Below are 25,246 nucleotides of genomic sequence, written 5' to 3' on the forward strand. Positions count from 1 at the left end.
TTCAAGGAACAGCTGGGGGTGTGTCGAGCCGGTTCCTCACGTCTCTCTGCCTTTACACGCACGCACTCCTTTTCGTCTTTGCAACCTCGGGTCATCGGGCAGGAGAGGGTAATCTAGAGAGACTGCAAAAAGCGCGAGTGAAAAGCAGCAGAACGCGTTTTCAGTGTGTTTCGCTTTGGGATGAAGAAACCGTGGCGTAAAAGTTGCCTGCCACATGTGAATGGCTTAATTAAAAAGAGCCGAATGACATTTTCAAAACCATAAGCAAAGGCTTCCAAGAGTGGTAAAAATAAATGTTCGGCTAGAAACGGGGCCCCTTATTCTTTTAGAACTGTCACTTCTTGTATAGCCTGCAATATGTCTGCCTGCAGGATTTGAGCAACCTATACGGACTGTCTCTGGGTGTGGGTGTTTCTCATAGGGGACTGCAAGTACTGCAAGACGCAGGTGAATGCAGGTTCCTCAGACTCGGCACAAGGTATATCACAGGAGCGCCTGGATTTAGACCGAAGACTGACATGTTTGTGTGTGTAGGAGACAGTAAGGGGAACAAACTGTTTCTGTAACTTGTATCTTCCTATAATCCTTTTGTTTCTTCTGTAATCTTTAAAAGTAAGTTGCAGAAGGCCCATGAATTTGCATCTGAAGCCAGCAGTTGGAACCAGCTCTTACACAAGTAGGGTGGTGTAAAACTGAGGTTGCTTCATTTATGTTGATGGAAGGAGACGGGTTGTTGAAATATATTTGGATGAGACTTGTTATTTATCTCTTGACCATACAAATGAACAACCATTTTTTCCCCAGGACTGTGTGTGGCTGTCACTTAGCAACAGGTCTGTAGGGAACTTTGCAGATCCACTGCCTCCCCCATTCCTAAGAGCAGAAGAAATAGATGAGCTAAGGAGCAAGTGAGCAATTAATAAAAACAGAACCCGGCTTCTTAGGCACAGCCCAGAGTTAAAAGATTTAGGCAGGAACAAGACAATTACAGTTGCTTTGAAAAAATATATTTAATGCAGTTGGGTATGAGAGATTTTGTGTCAAGTGGTCCCTAGAAAACTCCCCAATGTGTTGATTTTTTTTTTTTTTAAGTGTTCTGAAACAAAGGAATTACACTGTTGTTTACTTAGTAATGGTTGCCGGTTATTTTGCTGTGTTATGTATCATAACCTTTCACACTGAAATCTTCTAGTCCTTCTGGGTTCCTAAAGAGTAACTTTGTTTTGTGGTGTTTAAGGCATACCCTTCTGATTGCCAGTAAAGCCAAATGTTGACAGTGTAGACTGAGCCATAACTGATCTAAAAACTAGTAATAAGACTAGAATTTAGCCTAATGACAGTAATATAGGAAAAGTGCTTAAGCACTGCTTATTTTATAGATCAGCATTAGCAAAAAGAAAAATCCACCACTGCAAACTTAGTCTTAAAATAAATTGGCATGTTTAAATTTGTCCTCAGGAGTTGCCTGGTTCTGCAGGTAAAATTCCAATACACAGCAGTGAGCTTTGATAAAATATATTCTCTTGATAAGATAGGTGATATAATCATATTCCTGAAGAATGGTCAAAATCTTGTGCTTTCAAAGAAATTCAGAAGTTTTTTTGTACAGCTTTGTCAGCCAGGATCAAGGCCTGTTGTCCGTTCTGCATAAAAGGTAGTCCTGCCCCAGCGGGGTTAGAAAATAGGAATAGAGGAGCAGAAATCTAGAACTGATGCCACAAGAGGAAAAAAGAGTCTGCAGAGAGAACCTCCCTTGGGAGAGGGAATATTGACCCAGTGGGCAGTGGAGTGAGCATTAGGTTTTGTCAGCTCAGTGCTTCCTAAAGGTAAAATTGGAAAAGAAACATGCAGTGTTTGTGGAAAGAGTGCAGTGCTTGCTCACTTGTCAGGGAAAGAGGCTATAGATGCATAAAGAGGTTATAGTTCCTCACCCAGCCCCATCCTAAAGAGAGGATGGGCAAGATTCAGCTCGTGGTCCTTGCTCCAAAAGGAGCGATGCTAGAATCGTGCCATTCATGGCCTCCCAGGGGGTCGAGTTCTTGCACTCCCTTCCCCCAGCAGTATAGTGTCTATCTTAAATTTTGTTCTACATCTGGATTTTGCCTTGGAGGCATCCATGTGAGTTCTTTATTGCATTTTTGCTTTCTTCCAAAAATGTCAAGGGGCAAAGAAGTTTTCAAAATGTTCTTTAAGACAGTTTTTCTGAACATTGAATTCGTAAATGGTCCAGTGACATAAGGTCCTGTATCAAATTTTATGCTTCCTACCTGGTATACAAAAAGCTATAATGCACAAATGGGCTTGATTTCACGCTAGCACTCCCAGCAGCGGTCAGTGAAGACAATTGTATTTACATTTTCCTGACTATTGGTGGCAGGATGCCCAGCTAAAACTGTTGTCGTGCTCCCAGTACTGTTCATAGTGGAGGTGTGCACATTAAGGCGATATTTGTTTCGGGGTTTCAGACCCATTGTGAGAGGGAGGGACTTTGCCAGTTGAATTCAATTGTGCAACAGTGTTTTGTTTTGCACGCAGATTTTGTGAAAATATTGTTCCTCTTGTCCCCATCCTTTATGGTATCACTATGGGAATTTTAGATTAATCTTCAGTAGGAAGTACATCTATTTGGCATTCCGAGATGAGGAATGTTCTCTTAGTTTTCCAAGGGAAAATAAATGTATGTATGGTGCTACCTTTTCAGATGAGAAATTAATGTAGTGCTGGAACCGTTGTTTCACGACTAGTTTCACTCCTCTGTCTGTTTCAGACCACAAAGAGTTACTGCTTCAATAAAGCATTTAAGCTAAAATTTGAAATCACATCAGATCAAATGATAGCTGAGTGATTAGCTTTTCTTTTATTACTGTCGTACCTAGAAGCCAGTCACAGACTGAGACACTGTTGTGCTAGGCAAGCATTATTAGAGACCATTTTATACCGCTCTATAGGCAGTGCGTCTTATAAATATGCCAGACTACCTTCTGATTAGCCAAGAACAGAGCAAGTTAGTTGTCAAAGCAAATTCAAATACACCTTTTCAAAAAGAGTTCAGTGAGCGGCTGGGGTTTTAGTACATAAATAGATTTAAAAGAGAATGGCAGCACTTACATTGTTAATCTTTTGAAACAAGGGAAAGAAAATAGCATTGCAGTTAATCTCTTGCGATACAAAAATGAACTTTCCAGCTTAGTCTTTGTACTGGAAAGAAGAGAAAAATAATTACTAAATCTTAGTATTTATCCTATTGTAGTAATGGTTTCCTGGATTCCACTACACTTCCTGATGTGATCACGTAGATCTAAATTTAATCATCTGTTTGCTGAGTGCAGTTAATACACCAATGTAAGCCCATGATCAGAACAGTCCCTGCCTGACAGCGGTAGCATTCACAGTAATTTGTTAAGTCATTAAGAACCAGTACCTGAAAACTATTAATAGCAGGCATTTTTTATTACTACTGTTTGATTAAAGTGTCAAATTGACTGAGGTAATGAAGTACTGGTATTTGGAAATTAGGTATCACTTTACCAGGATGTGCAGGCTGTACTTTCAGAATTATGTGATGTTAAACCTTTCAGAAAAACAGATGCCTATGTGCGTTTGAGGAAGATGGTATTTGAAAGTGTGGTTTAGTGGAGTATGTATCTTCACACAGAAAAATATGGCCAAGCAGAGTTACTACAGCCAATTTCAAATGGAAAAATGTTAATTATGCTGATTTCATTGCTACACCTTAACATTATTTTGTTTCTTAGAAACTGTATTTCTTGCTCGCAAAGACCTGACAGCAGAGGAGCCTTGTAGCTTGAATCTTTGCTGTGAGCCAAATTAATATAGCATCAAATTCTCATTTCTGTGAATTTTGAGATGTTAGAAAGCAGTATGAATCTTGCTACAGTCTTTAAGGGGTTTTCAAAACGCTATGAATCAGGTGCTAAATTCTGCAACTAGGGCAACAATCTGTGTCCAAGCATAGCAGAGCTACTGAAGAATATAGCATTAAATTTGATTTGAAGTCAAAGGTGGACTTAGATAAGGTGACTCCTCAGTGATATCCCCTGATTATCACCGTGATAATTTTGTGAACTGTCACATTGAAATGAAATAATTTTATTGTCAAAACTTTGAAGACTTTGCGATGTATTTGGTAAAGTTTCTCAGTAATTCCCTTGCAAAGGCAGGAGAGAGGAAAGAAAGGAAAGGACTGGTGCATTGACTGTGATTTTTGTTTGGTGGTGGTTTTTTTTTTTTTTTTTATAATTTTCCTGCTCAAATCTTGTCTGAACTATGGCACATGTGATAAGGTTCCCTTTGATCGCCTCCCTCATCTGCTGGCTAGCAGTGACTCAGCAAACAGCTCTGGTTCATTAATGTTGGCAGCATTCCAGAGTTTCTGGTGTTGCAAAGATAAACCATTTGAGAACATGTAAGGCACGCAGTTTTCTTCGGTTTTTGATCTGTTGCCATGCTCTTTACATTTAACTTCAATACATTTTTTTTGTGGCTGGGGGGGGGGGGGGGGATCTGTTGCTGCTCTTTACATTTAACTTCAATACATTTTTTTTGTGGCTGTTGCAAGTGAACTCTTCTCTCTCTTTTGGCCGTGGAGAACTAGAAGTAGAGAGGAGACTTTGAGAGCTCGTTGGGCCATCCCTCAGCTCAAAGGCAGGACAAACAAGTTCTGCAAAGTGATGATCCTGAACCCATAATTAAGCCCGAAAAAGGTCTTCCATGCCAGGCTCTCTTTTTCCCCTTCCAAATTATATGGCTGGCAAAATTAAAAGTGGTTCTTGAAACTTAATTGGAATTTCCCTCCCTCCACCCGCAACGTCTAAAGATACAGTGATTCACTACATGTTGTAGGAATGGGATCCTTGAGAAAGGAAGCTCTGAAACTCATCTTTTTCGCATTTCACCTTTAACACTAAAAGTTCCGGAAGTTCTTGTTTTTTTCAGTATACAAGCCCCCCTGCCTTTCTGGTTCAGGCAAAGTTTTTTCCTCACAAATAAACTTACAGCTAGAAAGCTCTTTAACGTACAGTATGAGAGGATTAGGTTAATTGTCAAGATAGGTCCAGGGTTATCCTAAATATTAATGAGGGAAATGTCACCAGGAGTAGAAAATAAAGGGGGAAATTAACCTCCGGAATTTGCAGAAGTGATAAAATATGAAAGAAAAAATATGCCATTTTATATGTGGGTAGGTGTTAGATAGACACAGATGACAGGAGACTTGAAGGTATTAAGTAGAAATAGTATGTTAAAGGGAAGAACATCTTCTGAACACCAGATGAAAGAGGTTGGAAACTAACAGCGAAGTGTTTTGCTCAAGGGTGATATAAGGGAGGTTGATTTAGCGTGACCGATGACAATTGACAGTATGTTAACAACAAACTTAGCATCTCTTTGGATAGATGGTATGTATCCAGAGACAGTGATATACAGTACACATTTGTTTCGACATATGAAGGAACCACTTCCCTTCTCTATGAATAGTCATTTTCTTGGAACTAAAAATGAAAGCGCAGTGCTCTTTCATCTCTTTCTGTTACCAGCTACAGCATGGCCATCCGTGTGTGTCTTCCATTTGGATTTTTAGATTGGATGAGCTGTATTTACTCCAGCTCCTTCAAAGCCTCTTTGGCAGTAATTCGGTATTCTTCCATGCTTTACTCATACTTTGATCCAAATGTTACAGCAGCTGATGGCTAGATGACACTCTCCCAAAGAAAAAACCCCAATATCAGGAAGTAAGGATTCCCATATTCTCTTCCAGCTATTCTGACTATCCCATAAACTCATAAGCCAAATGGTTAATAGAAGTTTACTGCTTAAGGCTCGCAGGTTTTCCCTAAAAAATTATGTTTTTCATCATTCACCTATCAGTTACAAACAAAAAGAATTATGGGGGAAGCTAGGAGCACAGGTATTTCCATGCCTGCTTTCCCTGGTGTTTGATTGAATGAACTTCATAACATTTGTGAGGTTAAACATCTGTAGTATTGATGAAAATGGATTATGAAGTATGAAAATTTCTGGCAGAAAGTCCATAGCCAACTCAAAGCCACACCCAGCCTTCCTGCTAACAAAGACAGAGCTAACTAGATGAGAAAATGCAATTAAATGGAAGGCTTTTGAAATCATTTGTAAGCTCCAGTTAGGCAGTTTCTCAAGGCAAGAAAATTGGCTTTTGTCCTCCTTTTCACAGAATAATAGTTGTTACAGAGCTGAGTTGACAGCAGAGGAAAGGAGAAGGAGCCCTTTTGATGGCTTCCCCCTTCCAAAGTTTCCTGTCTGTTTTTTGACTTAAGTTTCATAAATGTAGTGTGACTTTCATCTGAGCTACTAAGATGGGATTATTTTGTTGAGCTTACTCCTTGTTAAAGATAATTACATTTATTTTACTTAATGCGCTGTGCAAGCGTAGACTCTTTGATGAATGGAGTGTGGAAGTGGAAAGGAAAAGAAATGTTTGATACCCATGTTTCTTTAGTTGTCCTGAGTGGTCTTCATTTGATAGTTACGTAGTCTGAATCTCAGTGACTCATTGAGATTTAAAAGACCGCAGGACGTGTCAGCACAGAACAGAAGTTGCAAAACTTAGAAGTGGGGTTGGTGAACCTGTTTTGCCTAATTCTGAGCTCACTCAGTTGTTGTGGATTCAGACATATGGCAAATACAGTTAGGTTCATAAGGACAAAGAGAGAATTCAGAGAAAAACAAAAAGGGAAGCAGAGAAGTGGTGTGATGGGAAAGCAGGCTTAAAGAGGTTTCATGGTGGAGTATATAAACACACCAGCGACTTTGCATTTGTATTAGGTAGGATTTGTGCAGCAAGGAAAGAACTAGGATGCACAGAGGTATGTGTATCACTGATGCATACTGCTGGTTTCCCTAAGAGTTCAGACGTGCAGGAGGGGGAGATGGAGACTGTCTCCTTTCCTCTGAGTTAATTTCAAAACCCAGTGCATTGCCTAAACTTTCAAAGATACCTGGAGAGCCTGTAAACCCTCCACCTCCTTGGATTTGTCAGCTTCTATTTACAGCCTGAGCAGAAATCAAAGAGAGAAAAAAATATGTTTGACAGCTGTATCAGCAGTAGGTATCTTCACTGAGATAAACGGAGATACAGTTGTCAGATATCTGCTGGGTGCTTAGACCACTGTTATGCTAAGGAAAGGTGGCAGATTGAAGTTCATCGGATTCCTAGAGGGCATGTTGAAGCAGTACAGTCTTCGATGTGGAGATAGCTGGTTTCCGGTAGGTTCAAATCTCAAGGGGTCCATTTCGGATCTTTCTAAAAATAGAACACGTAGTGTACAGGAGATGTATTTTGCCGTGCATAGGCCTTTGTTCTGTAAATTCACACATGCTTGAAAATCTATTTTTTTATGGAAGGTGAATGCACTTTATGAAAGCTTTAGTGGATACATTTTTTCCTAGTTAGGAACGTAATTATCCAGGAGCATGACAGTCCTACCACAGCTATTCAAATGCCCAATGAAGAGTTTTTCCGGAGAGCAGAGGGTTGTGTCGTTCTCCTTGCAGAAAGCATCCTCTGCTTTAATGCAGAAGCTCTATTTTACATTAGGTAATTGTCACTCTTTGCTCCATTAATGGTACTGTTTTCAGAAGAGTAATTCCCAAGAAGATTTATAGGAAGTAATTTCTCTGGCTTATATATTTACTGTATGAAATTACGCCAAGATTACAACGGCAAGTAAGCATTCTGTGGAAACTTGTTTTAGGTTCTTGTTGTATATACTCTAAAAAGGCAACTTGTCTGTATGTTTAAGGCACCCTAATGCATTGCTTACCCCAAAATACTGATTTGTCTTCAAATTCAGTATATGGTATTATAGCATCAGTCCTTACTGATAACCTTTTCTCTTTTTTATTTTTTTATTTTTTTCTTCCTAATATATAGAGTGCTGTTCCAGACCCAATACAGACAAAATGTCCAGCAGGGGTGGAAAGAAGAAGTCGACCAAGACTTCCCGCTCCGCAAAGGCTGGGGTCATATTCCCTGTTGGAAGAATGCTACGTTACATTAAGAAAGGCCACCCGAAGTACAGAATTGGTGTTGGTGCTCCAGTGTACATGGCTGCTGTACTGGAATATCTGACCGGTAGGTTTTGCTGAACAATGTGAAATAGCAGCAGTGAAAGCAGTAATACAAACAGAATTTGCACAGAAAAAAACGAAAAAGATCCTCTGATGTATCGATGACTAAAAAAGTTATAGCCGAAGTAAGTGCTATGCTGATCATACATCTAAGCCAAAATCAAGGTACCTCCACCCCTGCCTCACAGCTTTGATGGCTTTTGTGCATTGCAGCACTGGATTTGCTTTGACCTGTTGTAGACACTCTTCTACCACATAGGTAGTCAGAAGGATTCCTGCTAACATCAATGCGTATGGACTGGGCCGTCAGTGTTGCAGTCCTGCCTTCTCCAATTTTGTGCTTGATGGCTTTGTTTGGGTTCTAATTGTCTGTTGAGCATACACATTCCTTTTAAATAGAGAGCTTCTCAGTGTTTACACAGAGCTGAGATTGCTTACAGCATTGTAAACATTTTTGTTCAATTTACAGATTATTTTTGAGACTACGTATGCTGTTTGCAATTTGTTTGGTTGAGTCTGTGTATAAATGCAGACTATGTTGACGTGCCCCGGATCAACGTAGCTTATTTGCTTATGTTTGTAGTCCTTTCTCTGTTCCTCTCACACATCAGAATGAGAGCACCTTAAATAATTATCTCATCCTTACAGTACCTTCTTGGAGGACCAAAGTATTATTTTTCCTCCATTTAGAAAGAATTTTCAAAGGAAGAAAATGCTTTGCCCAAAGACATACACAACTAGACATGCAAGTAAAGATCTTTACATAGCAGTTCTCCTCTCAAATGAGACTTAAAATGTTGCAAGTTTACCCCACAAACAATGTTACAAAAGTAGTCTTCTAATGGAAAATTAACCCCAACTGTAATAGCATCAACATATGGGCTTTTCGCAATATTGGTTTGACTAAAATAAAATAAATTAAAAAAAATGGATAAGAATAAACCACCAGTTCAATCACATTCACGTGGCCAGATTGATTTACAAGCATATACCTGTAGGCTAGGGATCTAGCAAAAAGCACAAGTGCTAGATGGGTTGATGTTTGGAGACAGATTCTATTAGCATGCCTAAGGGAAAAGCTTGAATGGGATCTCATTTCTTATAGCAGTGCTGCTTTTTACAGTGCATCTGCTTATGCCGGTGTTCTGGTTGCAGCAGATATAAGTGTTTCAAGGGACAGTAGTCTTTAAGCTGTAAGGGTGCACTGAGTCTCTGGGGAAGAGATGCACTTCATTCTTTCTTTGACTTAAGCACAAAGTAGCAAAGCGTGTGGTTTAACTTTGCTGGGAGTATTTAAAACTGAAGTGACCTGGCTCTTAAGACAACTTTAGATACACCTTATAATGGATATTGACATTGAAGAACAGAAATAGGCTGATTTTTTTTTTTTTCACTTAAAGATGAAGATTGGTAACATTAAGAATAATTAATAGAGTGCTTGTTTTCTGTAAGGTATTCATATTACACTATTGAATTTTCTCAGCCATCAAATACCCTTTTTTTTTTTCTTGTCCATGTTCATAGTTTTCTTTATTTGGGCCTTTTCTTTAAAAGAATGCTTTTAAACTTCATAGATGGCCTTAAAAAAATTAACATTTCCTTCAGCTAGGTTCCTGCTTACAGCAATAACAACTCAAATAAAACACTGCTTAGGGTGAAGGGTGCTTTGAATGCTGCCCTTTTAAAGAAACAGAACAATACAGGTGAGCTTAAGGCACGGCTAATGAGCAGCACATGTTATTGGTTAACTGTTTGATTTAAAGTGTTTACTGAGGCAGTGATGGTTTAGGCAGCTAAGAGTAGGTGGGGGAAATAAAGGTGTTTCTTTAACTGCTGTGCATCCTGGGAAACTGTCTGAGGAGATTAACAACTAAAAAAAGCCAAAAAAAAGTTGCACACATCGCTTCTATAGGAAAAAGAAAAAAGGGAGGGGGGAAGGAGAGCTAAGGGGAAAAGCACCTTCTTTTTTTCTCCCTTTAAATATTTTTAAGCTGGTTTGTTTGGTTTTTTTTTTTTCCTCCTCTGAAGGCTAGGTAGCTAGTCCTAGTATCCCGTATCTTAGGGTTTTCTTTCACTCTTCTACATAGATGCATCTCAAAAGCACAGATACTCTTTTCTTTCCTTACTGAGTTAGTAATTGTTTTATGTTTTATGACTGTTTCAGGCTGGTGGGTTTTTTTTTCCCCTTCTCTTTCTTTAAGTTTTTCACACTCTATATAGTGTAATTTTTTAGCCTTTAATGCTGAGTACGTTTTCTGAACTTCAGGTCATTCATCTTTTTCAGTATAATTCAGAAACATTCCCTTGAAACGGGATGCTTGGAGATTTTTGGTTTGTGTTCTTTTCACCTCTTGGCAGTTATTACTTCACAAAACCAGAGAAATCCTGACTTCTTTCCAGGAGAGTTTTTAAAGATGCTCATGTCAGCACATGATCTGAGACTAAATCAAAGTGTTTCAACCATTTCAAAATAAAAGCAGGAACGTGACATAATAGGAAGGAGACCATGTGAAGTGGCATGCTAATAAATCGGCTAAATCAAAAAAGCAATCCTGTGCATCCAGGAAGGAAAGGAAAAACGTAAAATATCAAAAGCAGTTGTAGGAAAGAACAACTTCAGAAAAGACTAGGAGGGGAGATGGCAGAGACGTGACCTAATAGAAAGGAACCTGCTAAGTTTTGAAAACTAGTTCATCTGTGTGCAGAATATGGCACTGACTTTAATCCTTTAGAAGATGAGGTGCTAAATTTTGCTGGCCTTTGCTAAAGTTTAATTCCGATGTAAATCTGAAATTAGACAATAATGTGCTCAAATCTGGGATTTTGGTTTGGTTCAATCTGAGACCTGAACTTCTGTAATCCTTCCAGCTGTTCAGACTTGGAGTTCTCTTCTGGATCCATCTGTAGTTATGACTTTATCCACTTTGTACTTTGAAGGTAACTTACTGTTACCATGTATGTATGGCTACTCATCAGAAAGTAAAAATACACATTCTATAATTTCTTGTAGTGTATGGGCCCTTCTTCAGTCTGGGCCCAACGAAGTGCTTTTTCAAACTACATTTATGTTGTTCTCGTACTTTGTGTTAGCATGTTTATACACGGTACAGCTCTGCTAGCAGGAACATGCACTGTTTTAGCACACAGGAGTTAGTCTGGCTGCTTCAGTCACTGTGAACTAAAAACTGTGCGTCTTTGCTGTGCTGCTTTTCAGTCTCTTGGCTTCTGACAATTTCTTCTACGGGGGCTGGCTGGAGTACATCTTCCCTGTGTTGTCTGTTATAGTAACTTTAAAAAAAGTAATAATAAACTACTATATTATTAGATGTACAATTTGTGTTCTGGTCTTCAGCTAATAAAGTGTATTTCCTTATCTTACATTTCAATATGCTTGACATATAAACAGGCTGCACAGCGAGTATTCTCCTTCTCTTAGTTATTCACTGAAGATTCTTGTTACCTACAAGTAAAATTACAAAATAATTCTCTCATCAGCACACCCAGTGTATGCAGTTTGGTTTCTTAAGCATACCGCCTGCTTATTCTTTCCTGCTTTTCATCTAAGGAAATAATGTGTAATGTCCACTGTAAATAGGATGCAAGCGTGTGTTCGTGGGTGAATGTGCAGAAAGTACCTTTGAGTTTTACTGATATTGAAGCAAGTGGATATACTTCCTTTCTTTACTCTGGAGGAATAGTGTGGATGCTGAAGAACTTTGCAGTAGGAGTTCATGCAGTGCTGCCTATCATGCAGGGAATAGTCAGAATATTTGATTAATTTTTGCTTATGCTGCAGAACTAATTTTGAGCATTATCAACTGCTTTAAGCTGGCGAGAAGTTCAATGTTAGTAATTCCTTTTGTCTTCTTTTCTTACTGTGGCACTTATTTTACAATGGTTCATTGCTTATTTATCTTCCCTAACGAGTACTTCGGAAAACTGCAATCCACTTCCTTATTTTCTCTGCAAAGTAGTGCATCGGTATCAATTTATGTCAAAAAAAAAAAAACCCTCCAAAAAACTAGGTCAGTCAAGAGGATGGCCACAGGCTTCATTTGGGGCATTGCGGCCACTCAGATGAAGTTGTATGGTTTGTATTTGTCAGATCTGGTCCAGCCGTACATGTAATCAGATGCGTTCCCTTCAGATGTATAGCTTGCACAAGTTTCAATATAGTCCAAACTTTCTCACTAACTGAAAAAGATACTCCTTTGCCCTTAAAAAATAGAAATCTCCTGAGCATATTTAAAAGCAGCAAGAACCAGGCCTGCAAGTGATTTCTGCTGCCCCTGCCCCCCATCTTCTTGTCCACACTGTAAATAATTTTCAGTTGCCAAAATGTCATAGCAAATGAGGAGAAGGAGAAGTTTATAAAACAGCAGGAGAACAGGAATACAGAAGAAATGAGACTTTAATTTATATTTGTTCTGTATGTATTGAAGTAAGGTAGGAGAAAATGTTAAATGTCTGTTTGCTCCATTAGATTTTTTTCTCAACTGGATTTTTATTGCCCATTGTGTACTGTTGATCATGTATTTTGTTAAAATGTAAAATAAGCACCTTTTGAATCCCATGGTTAGAATTGCATCTGAGGCATTCTGGTGCTTACCTGAGTTTTTGTTTTCAGGCTTTCTGATGTCACCAGAATCCCTTAATGGAGGTTCATGTGCTGGAGCTCAGTTCGTTGCATTTTCATCTTGATTAATTTTCGATGTGGATAACTTTCTTAAGCCAGCTGCTGATTGGCTGCAAAATGAAAGTCCTTCCTGAATGCAGTAAGTTTAACTGCTCACTTCAGATGCTCACTTTCCGATGTGCAAGCTGATCAACTTGAACTGCTGTTCACCTCTTGTGTTCTGCTTGCTGCTGAAAATTTTTACAGGGTCACAGAGGAAAACAATGATTTGCCCTGTTTGTCAAAGCAGATGTACTACTGAACTTCTGCTTGGAAGCAGAGGGGAGCTCAGGGGTCCATGGTAAAAAAGCATTAGGTTGAAAGCAGATTCAAGTTCCAGGCATTCTGAGACTACCATAAATAACAGTCCTTAGAGAGTAATGAAATTTAAGAAGAAAATTAATTGACAGTATCTTTTTGATACCGTTGAAACATGCATTCACTACCAAGACACGTTTCTTCTATTTAAACAGGCAGCTTTAGAAACCCTAATCCCTATTACGGTGTTGTGCCACAAACTGTGTCCCAAAAGAGGTTTAAAATAAATTAGGGGCTTGTGGGACCTGTGCCTTACTTGAGCAAGCATGAAACTACATCTTCAGATCCAGTGTGTTTTTAATATGGATTAATACTGGACCTAAAATACAGCAGGGTTGTTTATGGCAATAGCCTCCAAAGCAGAGACCTTTCGAACATACCAGCATAGCAAAGCTCCTTTGTAATGCTCCTCTTTTACGTAAGACTTGTGTCATGCTCTTAAGAGAAGTGAGATGGGCACAATTTAAAATTGCTATACTTGTAAGAAGTGCCTCTTTAGAAATAAAACTTTGCATTGTTACCAACTGAATGACCAACTTTCTTTCTGAACTTAGAAATGCATGAATCAGTCTGCTTCAAATGTATATAAATGAAGAGGTTTCTTTCACTGATAAGCCCTTCCTGGTTCTAGCCCTGTAAACACTTATGTATGTGCCAATCTTATCTTGTAGACCCATAAACTTCAGTGGATCTCCAAGTTACAAAAGTCAAGTTGATCCAAAATTACTTACCCAGTTTGGGTCCTAATGTGTTCTCCAAGCTACACAGATCAGGTTTGATGAAAAACAATAAAAGCCAAAGCATTTTCTCATAATAAAAGCCCAAACAGTGCATACTGATATGTCAATATAGACACTTATTTCAGAGGGGTAAATATGCATCAGAATTTGCGTTGTGATGTGTGTCATATTGCGATAATGTACAAAATGCCCCAGTTAGGGTCCTAATGTGTTCTCCAAGCTACACAGATCAGGTTTGATGAAAAACAATAAAAGCCAAAGCATTTTCTCATAATAAAAGCCCAAACAGTGCATACTGATATGTCAATATAGACACTTATTTCAGAGGGGTAAATATGCATCAGAATTTGCGTTGTGATGTGTGTCATATTGCGATAATGTACAAAATGCTGGGCTGGGTTGGGTTGGTTTTTACATCCTGGTCACCGAATTATTTTCTCCCTTGAAAATGTTATATTTTATTTATATTTCCATGAAAATGTTAGATTTTAGTTATATTTTAATATACTTAGATGTAGAATTAAATACTTTTTATTCTAGTAACAGTCATTACATCTATCTATTTGGCCAAGTTGCAACAAAGTAATGACTTCTACTATAAATTGCTGTTCAATTTAATATTGGTATTACCCTTTGTTTTGAAGAATGGAGTTTAAGTGAATTGTAAGACAAAAATATGGCTGATTTTGCTACGCATTTTTTTCCTACCCTTATCTTAACTTGTATCTCTTGTTGAGAAGAACAAAAGAATCTATAAAGCTTAAGTTTTTCTTCTTTGGCCCTTTATTCTTGGGACTGACAGTTGTAGCACAAATAGCTAGAAAGCAGGAAGACATCCCACCTTTCTAGAGTAGCATGCAGTATTTAGCAAGCAGGTTTTTTTCCTCAGATTTTCTCAAACATTAGAAGTTCTTACGTCAAGTATTGTAAGCATGATTTTTTTCCCCTTTTCTTTTTTCCATAAGGTTTATTTAAGAATGCCTGAGTTCAGATCATGCTATGTGTTTGGCCTTCAGCCTTTTTTCCACAGTACATTTATCCCTGAATTTATTTTAGGGATGAAATTCCATGTGGATTCTTAGGTGCAGTCAGATGAAATGCTTCATCCTCAATATAAACGTCATTGGGGAAATATAAATTTGGGGGTATACAGTGAAATACAATATTTTTAAAACAAACAGGAGGTACTTTTCCTCCAAATTGCACAAATGTCTGTGGTGTAGTGAGGCTTGTTATCCCAAGATGTTACAGATACCAAAAATGGGTACCAAACCATTCTGAATGGTTTCAGAAAACGATTAGACACATCCATAGAAATAAAATCCATTGGGGGACTATACACAAAGATGGCATTTCTAAGTTGGGAAACCACTAAGCTGCACATGGCTGGAATCAGAGGGAATGTTCTGGAAAAACAGCATTTTAAGTTTGCCTGTTCCTTTAATCCTCCTGAGCATCTGCTTGTGGGCACTGGCTGGAGGCAGGATATCAGGCTAGATGTACTTTTTGCTCCAATCAAGTTACAGCTAGTCTATACATTCACCTACCACAGAACACCCAAAGTAATAGATTTTTTTTTTTTACATGCTTTGTTCTCCAGACATAGCATGTTCAACACTTTTTTTGAAAAATCTATATAGTCACTCCTATACTGCTTCTGTAAAGTAATGGGGAAAAATATTTGTAAATATTTTTATTCTAAATAATAACAGTTGTATTTGTCTATAGATACTTGTATTTATTATGGCTTCCTTTGCTAACTTGATACAAAAAGACTTGATGTGGGGGAAAGACTTTGAGACAACAGCAATTTAATGAGTCATAATATTTTCAGTAATAAACATTGAATCCCACTTCCCTCACTGTCAGAGGCAGTATCTAATAAAACCATTATCACCATCTGCCAGATCACGTTGAAATGAGTGCACTACAAAAATGAGAGCACAGCATATACAGATTGCATCGGCTTTGGTCATTGTTTAGTGAAGTCTTTGACACTGACTTGTATGTCTTGTTCCTCTTTGTAGGGGCATGGGTACACACACCCTTGATACACATACCCATTTCCTCTTTCAAGCCCATGGTTTGGAGTCACTTCAGTAAAATCCAAAATTTCAACATGAAGTCCTCTCCTCTTTTTGTTAAAAACATTATAAATTTGCACTGAGTTTCGGTAGATGATTGGCATCTGCCACTTCTTTAATGTTTGGAAATGCAAGTTCCTAACATGTGCCTGCAAAGGTCAAAGACTAAACTAGGACCAAGTCTTAAGACATGAGTAGTCTCCTGTACTCTGTAACAGCCAGACCAAAGCGTACATGCTGCACTTGATCAAGTAACGTCTGGCAGTAGTTATATTAATCAGGTTTGAGTGCATTTCTAAAACAGATGTAAACTGTTAGGAGTAACAGCAAAGCGTAAACTGCTAGGTAGAGAAAGCTCCACTGAAAAAGAAGAAAGATTAATTTGAGTTCGATCAGGATTCTTTAAGTCAGTGGAGAAGAAATAGGCTATTGCTTTTTAAATTAGTAGTCGGGGTGTGACTCTTGTAATAAATAACATTTGAGTTGAAGTTCACTTTCAGGTTTCCCTGAAAAGTGAACTTACATACCTGTCACAGATCAATAGTTAACCAAAAAAATTTAAAAAATTAGGAAGTTACATAACATGGGATCTCTTACAAAAAAAAAAAAAAACAAAGGATGGTATTGAAGTGTAGAAAAGAGCTGAAAAGAAGTGCGAGTCAGATCAGAAGGCTCTAAGTGGAAGTGGCTTTTGTGGCCTGAACTTGAGTTTTATGTAAACAGCAGTCTGTCATCTGCCTCACAGAAATGCAAAGCTTACAGTAACTTGGCAAAGTTAACAGTTTCTCCTTTAAGGGGCCTAGTTTTGGTATAGCTCAGACGCTGAAGACTGAAGGGTTTGGTTTTTTTATCGCATCCTAAGAGAATGATTGCCCTGATGAGAGTTGAGGTTTCATCAAGGCTTGTTCAAAGCAGTAAAATTTCTTGAATTGATTTTCACTGCATCAAATTTCCATTACTTTGAACCAAGGCTGAGAACTGTTTTACTGGAATGCATGAGAGAGAAAGTGTTGTTAAATGATTCTACCTTCACTCTCACAACTGCAGATTCCAGGGGGATTGGGTGGAATACACAGAGAGAAGAATGCAGGAAACTCTTAACAGTCTTGGTTGATTGGGGTTGATTGGGTTAAAACCTTCCGGAATCATGTAAAATGATTCTGAAGTCAATAAAATGCTGATGGAAGGATGATTAATTTAAAGTACAATAAACAGACTCCTTGTCATGTAGTTGGCTTTGTAGCAAATACATGTTCTCTCAGTGGAATTGTATCAACATTCATTTTTCTTTGATTTCTGGATATTGTTCTCAATTTTCTTTTGAGGAGAGGCTTCAAAATTTTTTAGAAACCTCTGGCTTGTTCTTCTTGGAACTTGCGTGTTCAGAAATTGGCCTTGTGTCAACACATCACCTGTTAGTTGTTAAGAGTTTAATTTTCAAAGCTATGATTTCATCTCCCTGAAGAGAAGGTGGACAAAGGGATTCAATGCAACAGCAGTGTTTGAGCTTGAGATATAAACCAAAAAAAGAAAAAAAAAACATTTTGGGGATGAACTCAGACCAGATTGAATTGAGTATTTACATTTAGAAAGTATTATAGCCTGGACTGCATGATAAGCTAAAGGCCTTCTCATTTAGGCTTTAAAGGAGTTTTATTCAGTAATGACCAGTAATATTTTGTTTGAAAATGAATGATAAACGAAACTAGAGCATTTTCCAGGAGTGGGAGGAGAATGCATTTGCTTTTGTTTCCATCCAGGTCTGCAGTTGCCACTGTGCTTGCTTTGTTTTGGTCTAATAGTCATTTGTTTCATTTTAACCTTGTGTTGAGTTCTTGTTCCAAAATTTGGAAGTGTTGTGAAATACCAACGGTATTGAAGGCAGAGCAGTGCCACTGTGAAACAGGGAAATGCAAATAATGAAATTGGGAACTTGGTAGGATGTCCAAGAGATGACCAGAGATCAGAGTCTCCTCAAGTAAAGGAAGAGGAACTTGCCCTGAAAACTTGCTTCAGGATGAGGTTTCTGTGGAGACTTCTAACATTTTTTGGTTGTATTTGAGTAGGAAATGCCTTGAGAACAGCTTTTCCTGTGGTCTTATCTCAGGCTTAAGTACAAAGATATACAACCTGTTTTCTTTTCTCCTTTAAAAATATTTAACTGAACTTTTAAAAACCTCAGCAGAAGAAAAGCAGTTTTGGTTCACGTGCTGAGAACAGGCTTAGACCAGTTTTCACTACCCATATCCATTTGCCTAGTTCTAAATATTACAAAGGATTTTTTCTATTGAAATAAATGAGAACTACCTTTAAGTTATATTTTAAGAGATTTCTTAACTGTTAGGACTTTCTCTTCCCACTTTAACCTTCTCCGTTAATGATGACTGAAAAGAAGAAAAATATTAATCATAACTGTGTCTTTTAAATCAAATTGATGTGTTCATGTTATAGTCAGATTTCGAAGGCATCCATCCCTTTTCTTGCTACATAACAGCTGTCCGTACATGAATATATCCCACGCTGACATGGCATTCCTACTTAATTTTTTTCATTCCTAATTATATACTTCTCACAGCTTTTTCAGTGGATTCTTTTATATCTGCAGTTAAAGCAATACATGTTGTTTTGCTTTTTTTGTTTGAAATTATTCAAAAGCACAGAAAAAGTCATTTGTGCAAATATAAAGAGTATCTCTTCATATTAACCTGAGATTTCAATATGTAGTAATTGAAGAATTACACCTTCAAAAGCTTACAATATTGAAAAACTTGTATGTTTTCCTCATTTTAAAAAAAGGAGCTTTTGGTGTTTAGTACTTCTGTAAAGTGTGCCTCATAGTTGCCTTTTGCCTGAGTGGTGGTGGTGTAATTATTCTCAAGGGGGGAAATGCCTTGAGTAAATATATGAAAGGAATGGAATAGACATTATGCAACTTACATCCTTTTTGTGAGGCCTCATTTTTGCAAAATGTTCTTGTTTCGGTCTTCTGGCTGGATAAATACAAGCTGAGTGAATCCTGATGTCATGGAAGCTCGTAATACTTTCTTTTGCCTTAACAGTTACAAGCAAAGCTTTCTCTCTTGACCCTGTTCAGTTGCAGGAGTTGACTTTTGAATGTCTGTTTCTTCCCACTGTTGGAAGATTACCTTTAACGAAACAGAACTCTTCAATGACTCAAACCCTTGAACCCTGGTAGAATGGCACTTCCAGAGATGGGTCTGACCTAAGAATTCAGATCCAATCTCAATTTTAAATACCTTTTCCCACCTACTACTCTTTCCAGCTCCACACATAAATGCAGAGTGATTATTCTTGAAATTTGAGTCAGCTCCCTTACAGAGAGTGCTAGATTTTCATAAATTTAAAATTGGTTTAAAACATGGCTGAAACACCATTTAAATTGTTAGAATTAAAGTAGCATAAAACAGTTGTGAAAGTAAAGCTGGCTGCAGGCAAAATCCAGGCAAGTAGTCCAGATCCCATCCAGATCCAGAAAGTCTTCGTTTTTAGCGTTTGTAAGCGCTCTGATCTGTTGGGTTTGGATTAGGTTTGTCTCTGTCAGTGCTAAATCAAAAACTTGTTGCCTATATTGGCTTCAGCTCGAATACCTCCTAATCTTCTGTTTTTATTTAAAGAGGGGAGAGTCCCCCTTTGACGAGACTTGTGTGCATAGCTGAGTTTTGCTGTTCTCTGTGCTGTGGGTCTCTCTGCGTGCACAAGCAATGCTTGGTTATTATTGGAAAGCTGAGGAGAAGGCCAAAAGAAAAATTCCACCCTCCATGCCCTCCTCCTCTCTCCCTCTCCCCAAGCTCCTCTTTTGTGGTCCTCAACGCCAGTGCAAAGCGTTCTGTTCTTGAAAAGGAAGTGGGGTACCTCAACTTCCCTAAAGGACCATTAGAAAACTGTAATTTCAAAATGAGTTTCCTGTCCAAGGAAGAGGGCTTAGCACTTACAAGAACAGTTCTCCACTGTACAAGGCAGACATTTTAGTTTTATGAGGAACAAATAAAACATTCCTCTGTGCTTTACAGGCATAACACTTTCTTAGACTCTTTAGTTACGAAATGACCTGTCTGCATAGTTACGCTGATCAGTTGCAGAGAATAACACGGCCCGACTGTTTAGCAGTGCCTGATGCAGTAAAGAAGCGGAGGTGGGGGAAGCAGAGGCAAACCGAAACGTAGTCTGCCGTTTGCGGCAAATCCTTCCCATGCTTTCCAGCCGGTAATAAAGTCTGAGATACAACAGAACAATTCCTGATCTAGAGAGGTGGAGATGCTGGCGTTGTTACAGTGACAGAGAATCTTACTGGGGTCAGTGGGGATGCACGGGGTGTAACTGCGAGCGCAGCTTGTCCGTTGGAAGGTGATACAGGCCTTCTGTATCACAGGCGGCTGTATGCAGTGCTGAGTGCAAGCTAAACCTCACGTGTCTGAGCTGGGGCTTTTGAGAAGTATGTGAAAAGGATTATGCCAGCTTAATTGAGTTCTTTGGAGGTGTGGAAAGCATAGTCAGGTTGACCTTACCCTGCTAATCCTTCTTTAAAAATAAATTAAAGCAATTGTTGTCAGCATGAAATGTTGAGTTACTTCTGGGGGCTTAGACTTAATATTCTATCTCGCCCTGTAATAAAGTTAATTGTGCACTTTGAAGAGCACAAAAATAGTGAAAGCTTACCAAAATCCTCGATGAAGCTTAACTGTAGAACATCCAGAAGCAGCTGTAAGTTTTCCGGTAGGTGTCACAACTAGCTTATTATGGGACTTACGATGAAAAATAATTGGAGAATCATGTTAAATTCAGCCTAATGAAAAGCCATAGTCTGTGCTATATAGTATTACTTAAGATTTACTATGTGTTATGGTAAAGGCATGTGGTCATGTGAGCTTTGATTTTAGCCTTTGTCATTTCCAGATTAATATCTTAATTCAGTTCTGTTTGCCTCTAAAGCAAGCTTATGGGAGAGCTTTCATGGTATAGTCAGTTGTTAAATGTGAAATCAATCTCATACTCTATTCTAATGTTAAATTTTAATATATTGGTGTGTAATAGATGTAAAAAAGGCATTTTCATTTTCTTTTTTTCTCTTTTTCTCCAAATGTTACCAGGTTTGCAAAAGGAAATATACCAAAAGCAATAGTGAAACACAGTCTGTACAGAGGGAGATGAAAGGTTATGTATAACGGAGACGGCAATAGCACATAATTGCAAAGTCAGATAAACATGTCATTTTTTTAATTGTTCCCCAGACTGGCTTGTAATTAATTGCATTCTTTGCCTAAGGCTTGTTGAGTTGAAGACAGGTAAGTTAGCAGGTAACGCTCTAGCCTTTCACTTCATCCTTACAAGGGAGCAAGTTAATCTTTCCTAATTCCAGTAAAAGCCATCATATGCACAGCTGTTAAGTGTATTTTGTCAGGACTGGAAATTTCTTCTGAGGAGATAATTTACTAGGAGCAAACAAACATGATTCATCAATTACTTTTTCTGGACAGAAACTTCTTCTCAAAGAAAGAAAAAATCATTAAGTCAGTGTAGCAGCAGAGTTTGTATTTTTAATGTCCTAACTTGGATGTGTGCTTACGTGCTTCCATAATGTTAAAAATGAGAAACTGAGACTAGCATCTTTTCCAGTAATAAAAAAGGAGAAGCGATGCAAGCCAGAACTCACATTAATGACAGGTTTGAGGAAAAAAAACTATAGCGTTTGTACATTCAGTACTCCATCACCTGATAGGAGAGGGGTCCTAGGAGATGAACACACAGTAGCCTTGAGAAGAACACTGAAAAGTCAAGAATCTAGGGGAACTGCTTTAAAAGGGCAAAAAAGTAAATATAGTTTAGACCACAGGACTTCAAGTGTACGTTCGCCCTTCAGTGATTAGACATATAAAAAGAAAATGGTAATTTTAGGGTTAGATGTCTACTGAGGGTATTCTACAGCAGTTAGGAATAACATGATATAATTCAGGTATCTTTTTGCATGGATGCTAAATAACACATTGATTTTTCTTAATGATCACAATGCAATTAAAAGGGGCTTACTTTTTCCCCAGCGGAAATTCTTGAATTGGCTGGAAATGCAGCAAGGGACAACAAGAAGGGTCGAGTCACTCCTAGACACATCCTGTTGGCTGTAGCAAATGATGAAGAATTAAATCAGGTAAGAAAAAACTCCACTGTGTGAGGGCCAGGATTTCCTTTAGGGCTTTTAAAATTGTCTTTCCATATAGCTGAATTGTAACTCAAGACCTCTGCTTATTGAGTAGCCCACCAGGAAACAGCTCATTCACTCACTAGCACACTACCTGTGTAACTAACTACAGCACTCGGCTTAATTATGTATTTCAGGACTCTTAAAATGTGTAAAAATGCGATGGAGATGTAATACGACATTTGCTCGCACTATTACAACCACTTTTGTTAGAGTGGGACATTGTCATAGACTCCATAAAGACATGGAGAAAATCTTGTAGATGCTTTTTTTTGTTTTTGTTTTCCCCCTTAAGCAGCTTAGGACTCGGTGGGACCTATGCTGTTCCCATTGAAGTCTGTCATTGTGACCACAGAATTAAGAGCTCTGGAACTCTTGCAAGGCTGTGTCCTTTGCAGATTTCAAGATGCCTTTAACTTAGCCAAAAAATATTTGGGCATTATTATTACTACAGTGTTGTGGTGTCAGCCAGAGGCACTGGCTAGGATTAATGTCCCTTTGTGTGAGGTGCTGTAAAAACACATCTGAAAAGATACTTTTTCCAAACCTGTGTATCATGATGGAGCAGGAAAAAAAAATATCCCCAAACCAGCCTCCTTCTGGCTTTGTCTGAAATTTGATAATACTTTCCATTCATCATCCCTTTGTAAGCTTGGAGCCTCACTGAGTTGTGGTTGGGGAGCAGTAAACACGAATCAGAAGGTGGGAGTACCGGAGGGACTTTGATGTCACCATTTGTATCCTCCCAAATAGTGAATTAGTCCCAGTTAGATGTATAAAAAATAGGTTAAAGTGGTTTTAAATACAGAACATGATATATTTCACCTCTGCTTTTAAAGGCTTGAATGAACTGCACACTTTTGAATATTGATCTGCTTTTCTTCAACTACATAAAGATTTTTTTGAAGAAAGACTTCCAGGTATAGAGATTTGTATAAATGTTACCCTCCATTTGAAGTTTCTTTTTCTAAGAAAAAAAATTTCTGTTTTAAAAAATGCCCTTTCAAGAAAATTCAGCAATTGGGACATACATTGTGTTCTCCACGGCGTGGTACCCATTGCAGTCCTGTACCATGGACTCTGGGGTCCCATCCCTCACGCAGGCTGCCCTGCAAAGCTCTCATGTCTGTGGCTGGGGCTGTCCTCTTTTCTAGTAGCTGGGTAACAGTCTTCATTGCATGGCTTCACAGAAACAGATCTTGTGTGAGCCCAAGAGATATTGACAGTAGCAAGCATATATGCAAGAAGAATACATATTCCCTTTATAGCTAAAGTTTAGTACATGATCAGCTTCATTTCATACATTTCATGTCTCTCTTCTTCAAGGATAATGTGTTGAGAATCATACAAGAACCAGTTAAAACTCAAGGCAATGTACAAAGGTTGCAGTAAATGCCATTTTCTATTTATTGGTGAGTAAATGCTGAAATCTGTCATTTACAACTTTTATTTTTTTATTAGCTATTGAAAGGGGTCACCATAGCCAGTGGTGGAGTGTTACCCAATATTCACCCAGAGCTGTTGGCAAAGAAGCGGGGATCAAAAGGAAAACTGGAAGCCATCATCACTCCACCTCCAGCAAAGAAGGCAAAGTCTCCATCACAGAAAAAAACTGTATCAAAGAAAACAGGTGGCAAGAAAGGGGCAAGGAAATCCAAGGTAGAGTAATGTGTTTATTTTAAACCCAAACAAGCTTGCTAGTAGTAGGTGTAGGGAGCATCACGTAGGGTAGACTTTCGGTTCCATGTGTTGTTAACAATAGTGATTTCAGTAGCAGTGTAAGCAAATGCTGAAGGAGGAGTGCTGCCCTCTCCCTAGTGCGGCTGGAAGCCTGAAAACCCTCAGAAGTAGCGCAGGTCTGCAGGACAGGCAGGCAAGCCGTAAATACTCTGTTCTTTGTACGAAACAGTCGTTAGGCGGGCACAGGCTGGAGGCACCAAGAGGCAGAAGAGGGTGGATGGGGCTACACTAGTTACGCCTTACTGGTGAGCAAACGAGACCTTACGTAGCAACTGTAGGGGTAGCTTTGCTGTGACTGCGCAGGTGCCTGCATTGGGCTGGGCAGAGTAAACTTGCTTGGACTTTGTTCAAGTATTGATATTTGTCTGCAAGAAACAGGGAATCTGGGTATTTTTTTCAAAAATGAAGTCACACTAAAGCAGCATTTTGCAATTGTAAATATTGAAGAAAAACAACAGCCTGAGTCACTTGCGTTGTAATAATGTCCTCAGCCGTTAGCATGTCAGAGTCCTGTTTTCAAGTGTTGTATTTTTCTGTTGTTTGTTGGGTTTTTTAATGGGTTTTGTTTTGCTCCAGCTTAGTATAAGATTCCTCTGAGTTAGTTGATTTGATGAAATCCAAGGAGTGTGAAATACTCCTTCTGAAGTAGGATGCAATTCTGCTAGATCAGGTAGCTGAGTCTCTTGCAGCATCAGAGAAATTGTATTGTGGCTACACAGAATTTCTTTGGCTAAGCTGAAGACCCACAAATGTTCCCCTCTGTTATTAGTATCTTATAGATGAGACTCTTCCATGTTTAGACTTGTTTTTTTTAATTCCTAGTAATTAATTAAACTCATTCAGAACAGAGTGTGGAGGTGACAGGGAGAATAAGAGGACCAAAATGTGATTTTTCTTAGGCTAGGAAACTAAGAATAGCATCTCCTTTTAAACTAAGGAGAACATTCCTTCATTCATTTTTTAGTTTCAGTTTGTAGGAGTAGGGAATCTTTCTAATGTGAGCCTGTGTAACCAAGGATCTTTGTGGTTTGTGGGGGTTTGGGTTGGTTTTTTTTTTTTTTGCAAAACAACTACAGTCAAGCAATAGGTTATGAAAGTAGGAAGAAAAGTACATGCATTTCACATGAAATGGACAATGCATATGAAAAGTTGCCTTCTGGGTCAAACAAAGCTTCTGTATTCATCCTGTATGTCTCTGTTATTGTTTACTTGGTCACTCTTCTGATTGTTTCACTTTTTTGTTTTTCGAACTGTTGAATTTTGTTTCCTCTCTTAGAAGACCTAGTAGCTGACATTTCAAGTGCAGTGCTTCTAATAACCATGCACTAATAATTTCCCTAAATCTGGAATT

General features: G+C 38.5%; 1 protein-coding gene across 5 annotated transcripts in view; it reads left to right on the forward strand.

Moving 5' to 3' along the window:
* The first annotated feature begins 7,933 nt into the window (after positions 1-7,933).
* Positions 7,934-25,246, forward strand: part of LOC103904428 (core histone macro-H2A.1) — a 39,365-nt gene continuing 22,052 nt past the window's right edge. For 4 of the 5 annotated variants that reach the window (XM_009285911.1, XM_009285913.1, XM_009285912.1 and 1 more), the window contains exons 1-3: positions 7,934-8,128; positions 21,998-22,104; positions 23,617-23,814. In XM_009285911.1, coding sequence (XP_009284186.1) covers positions 7,957-8,128; positions 21,998-22,104; positions 23,617-23,814 — 477 coding nt within the window. In that variant the 5' untranslated portion in view covers positions 7,934-7,956. Of the gene's footprint in view, positions 8,129-12,751; positions 12,900-21,997; positions 22,105-23,616; positions 23,815-25,246 lie in introns of all 5 variants that reach the window. The other variant, XM_019473863.1, reaches the window with a different exon arrangement.

This window comes from Aptenodytes forsteri, unplaced genomic scaffold, assembly GCF_000699145.1.
Source record: "Aptenodytes forsteri isolate BGI_AS27 unplaced genomic scaffold, ASM69914v1 Scaffold54, whole genome shotgun sequence".
NCBI classification, from domain to species: Eukaryota; Metazoa; Chordata; class Aves; order Sphenisciformes; family Spheniscidae; genus Aptenodytes; species Aptenodytes forsteri.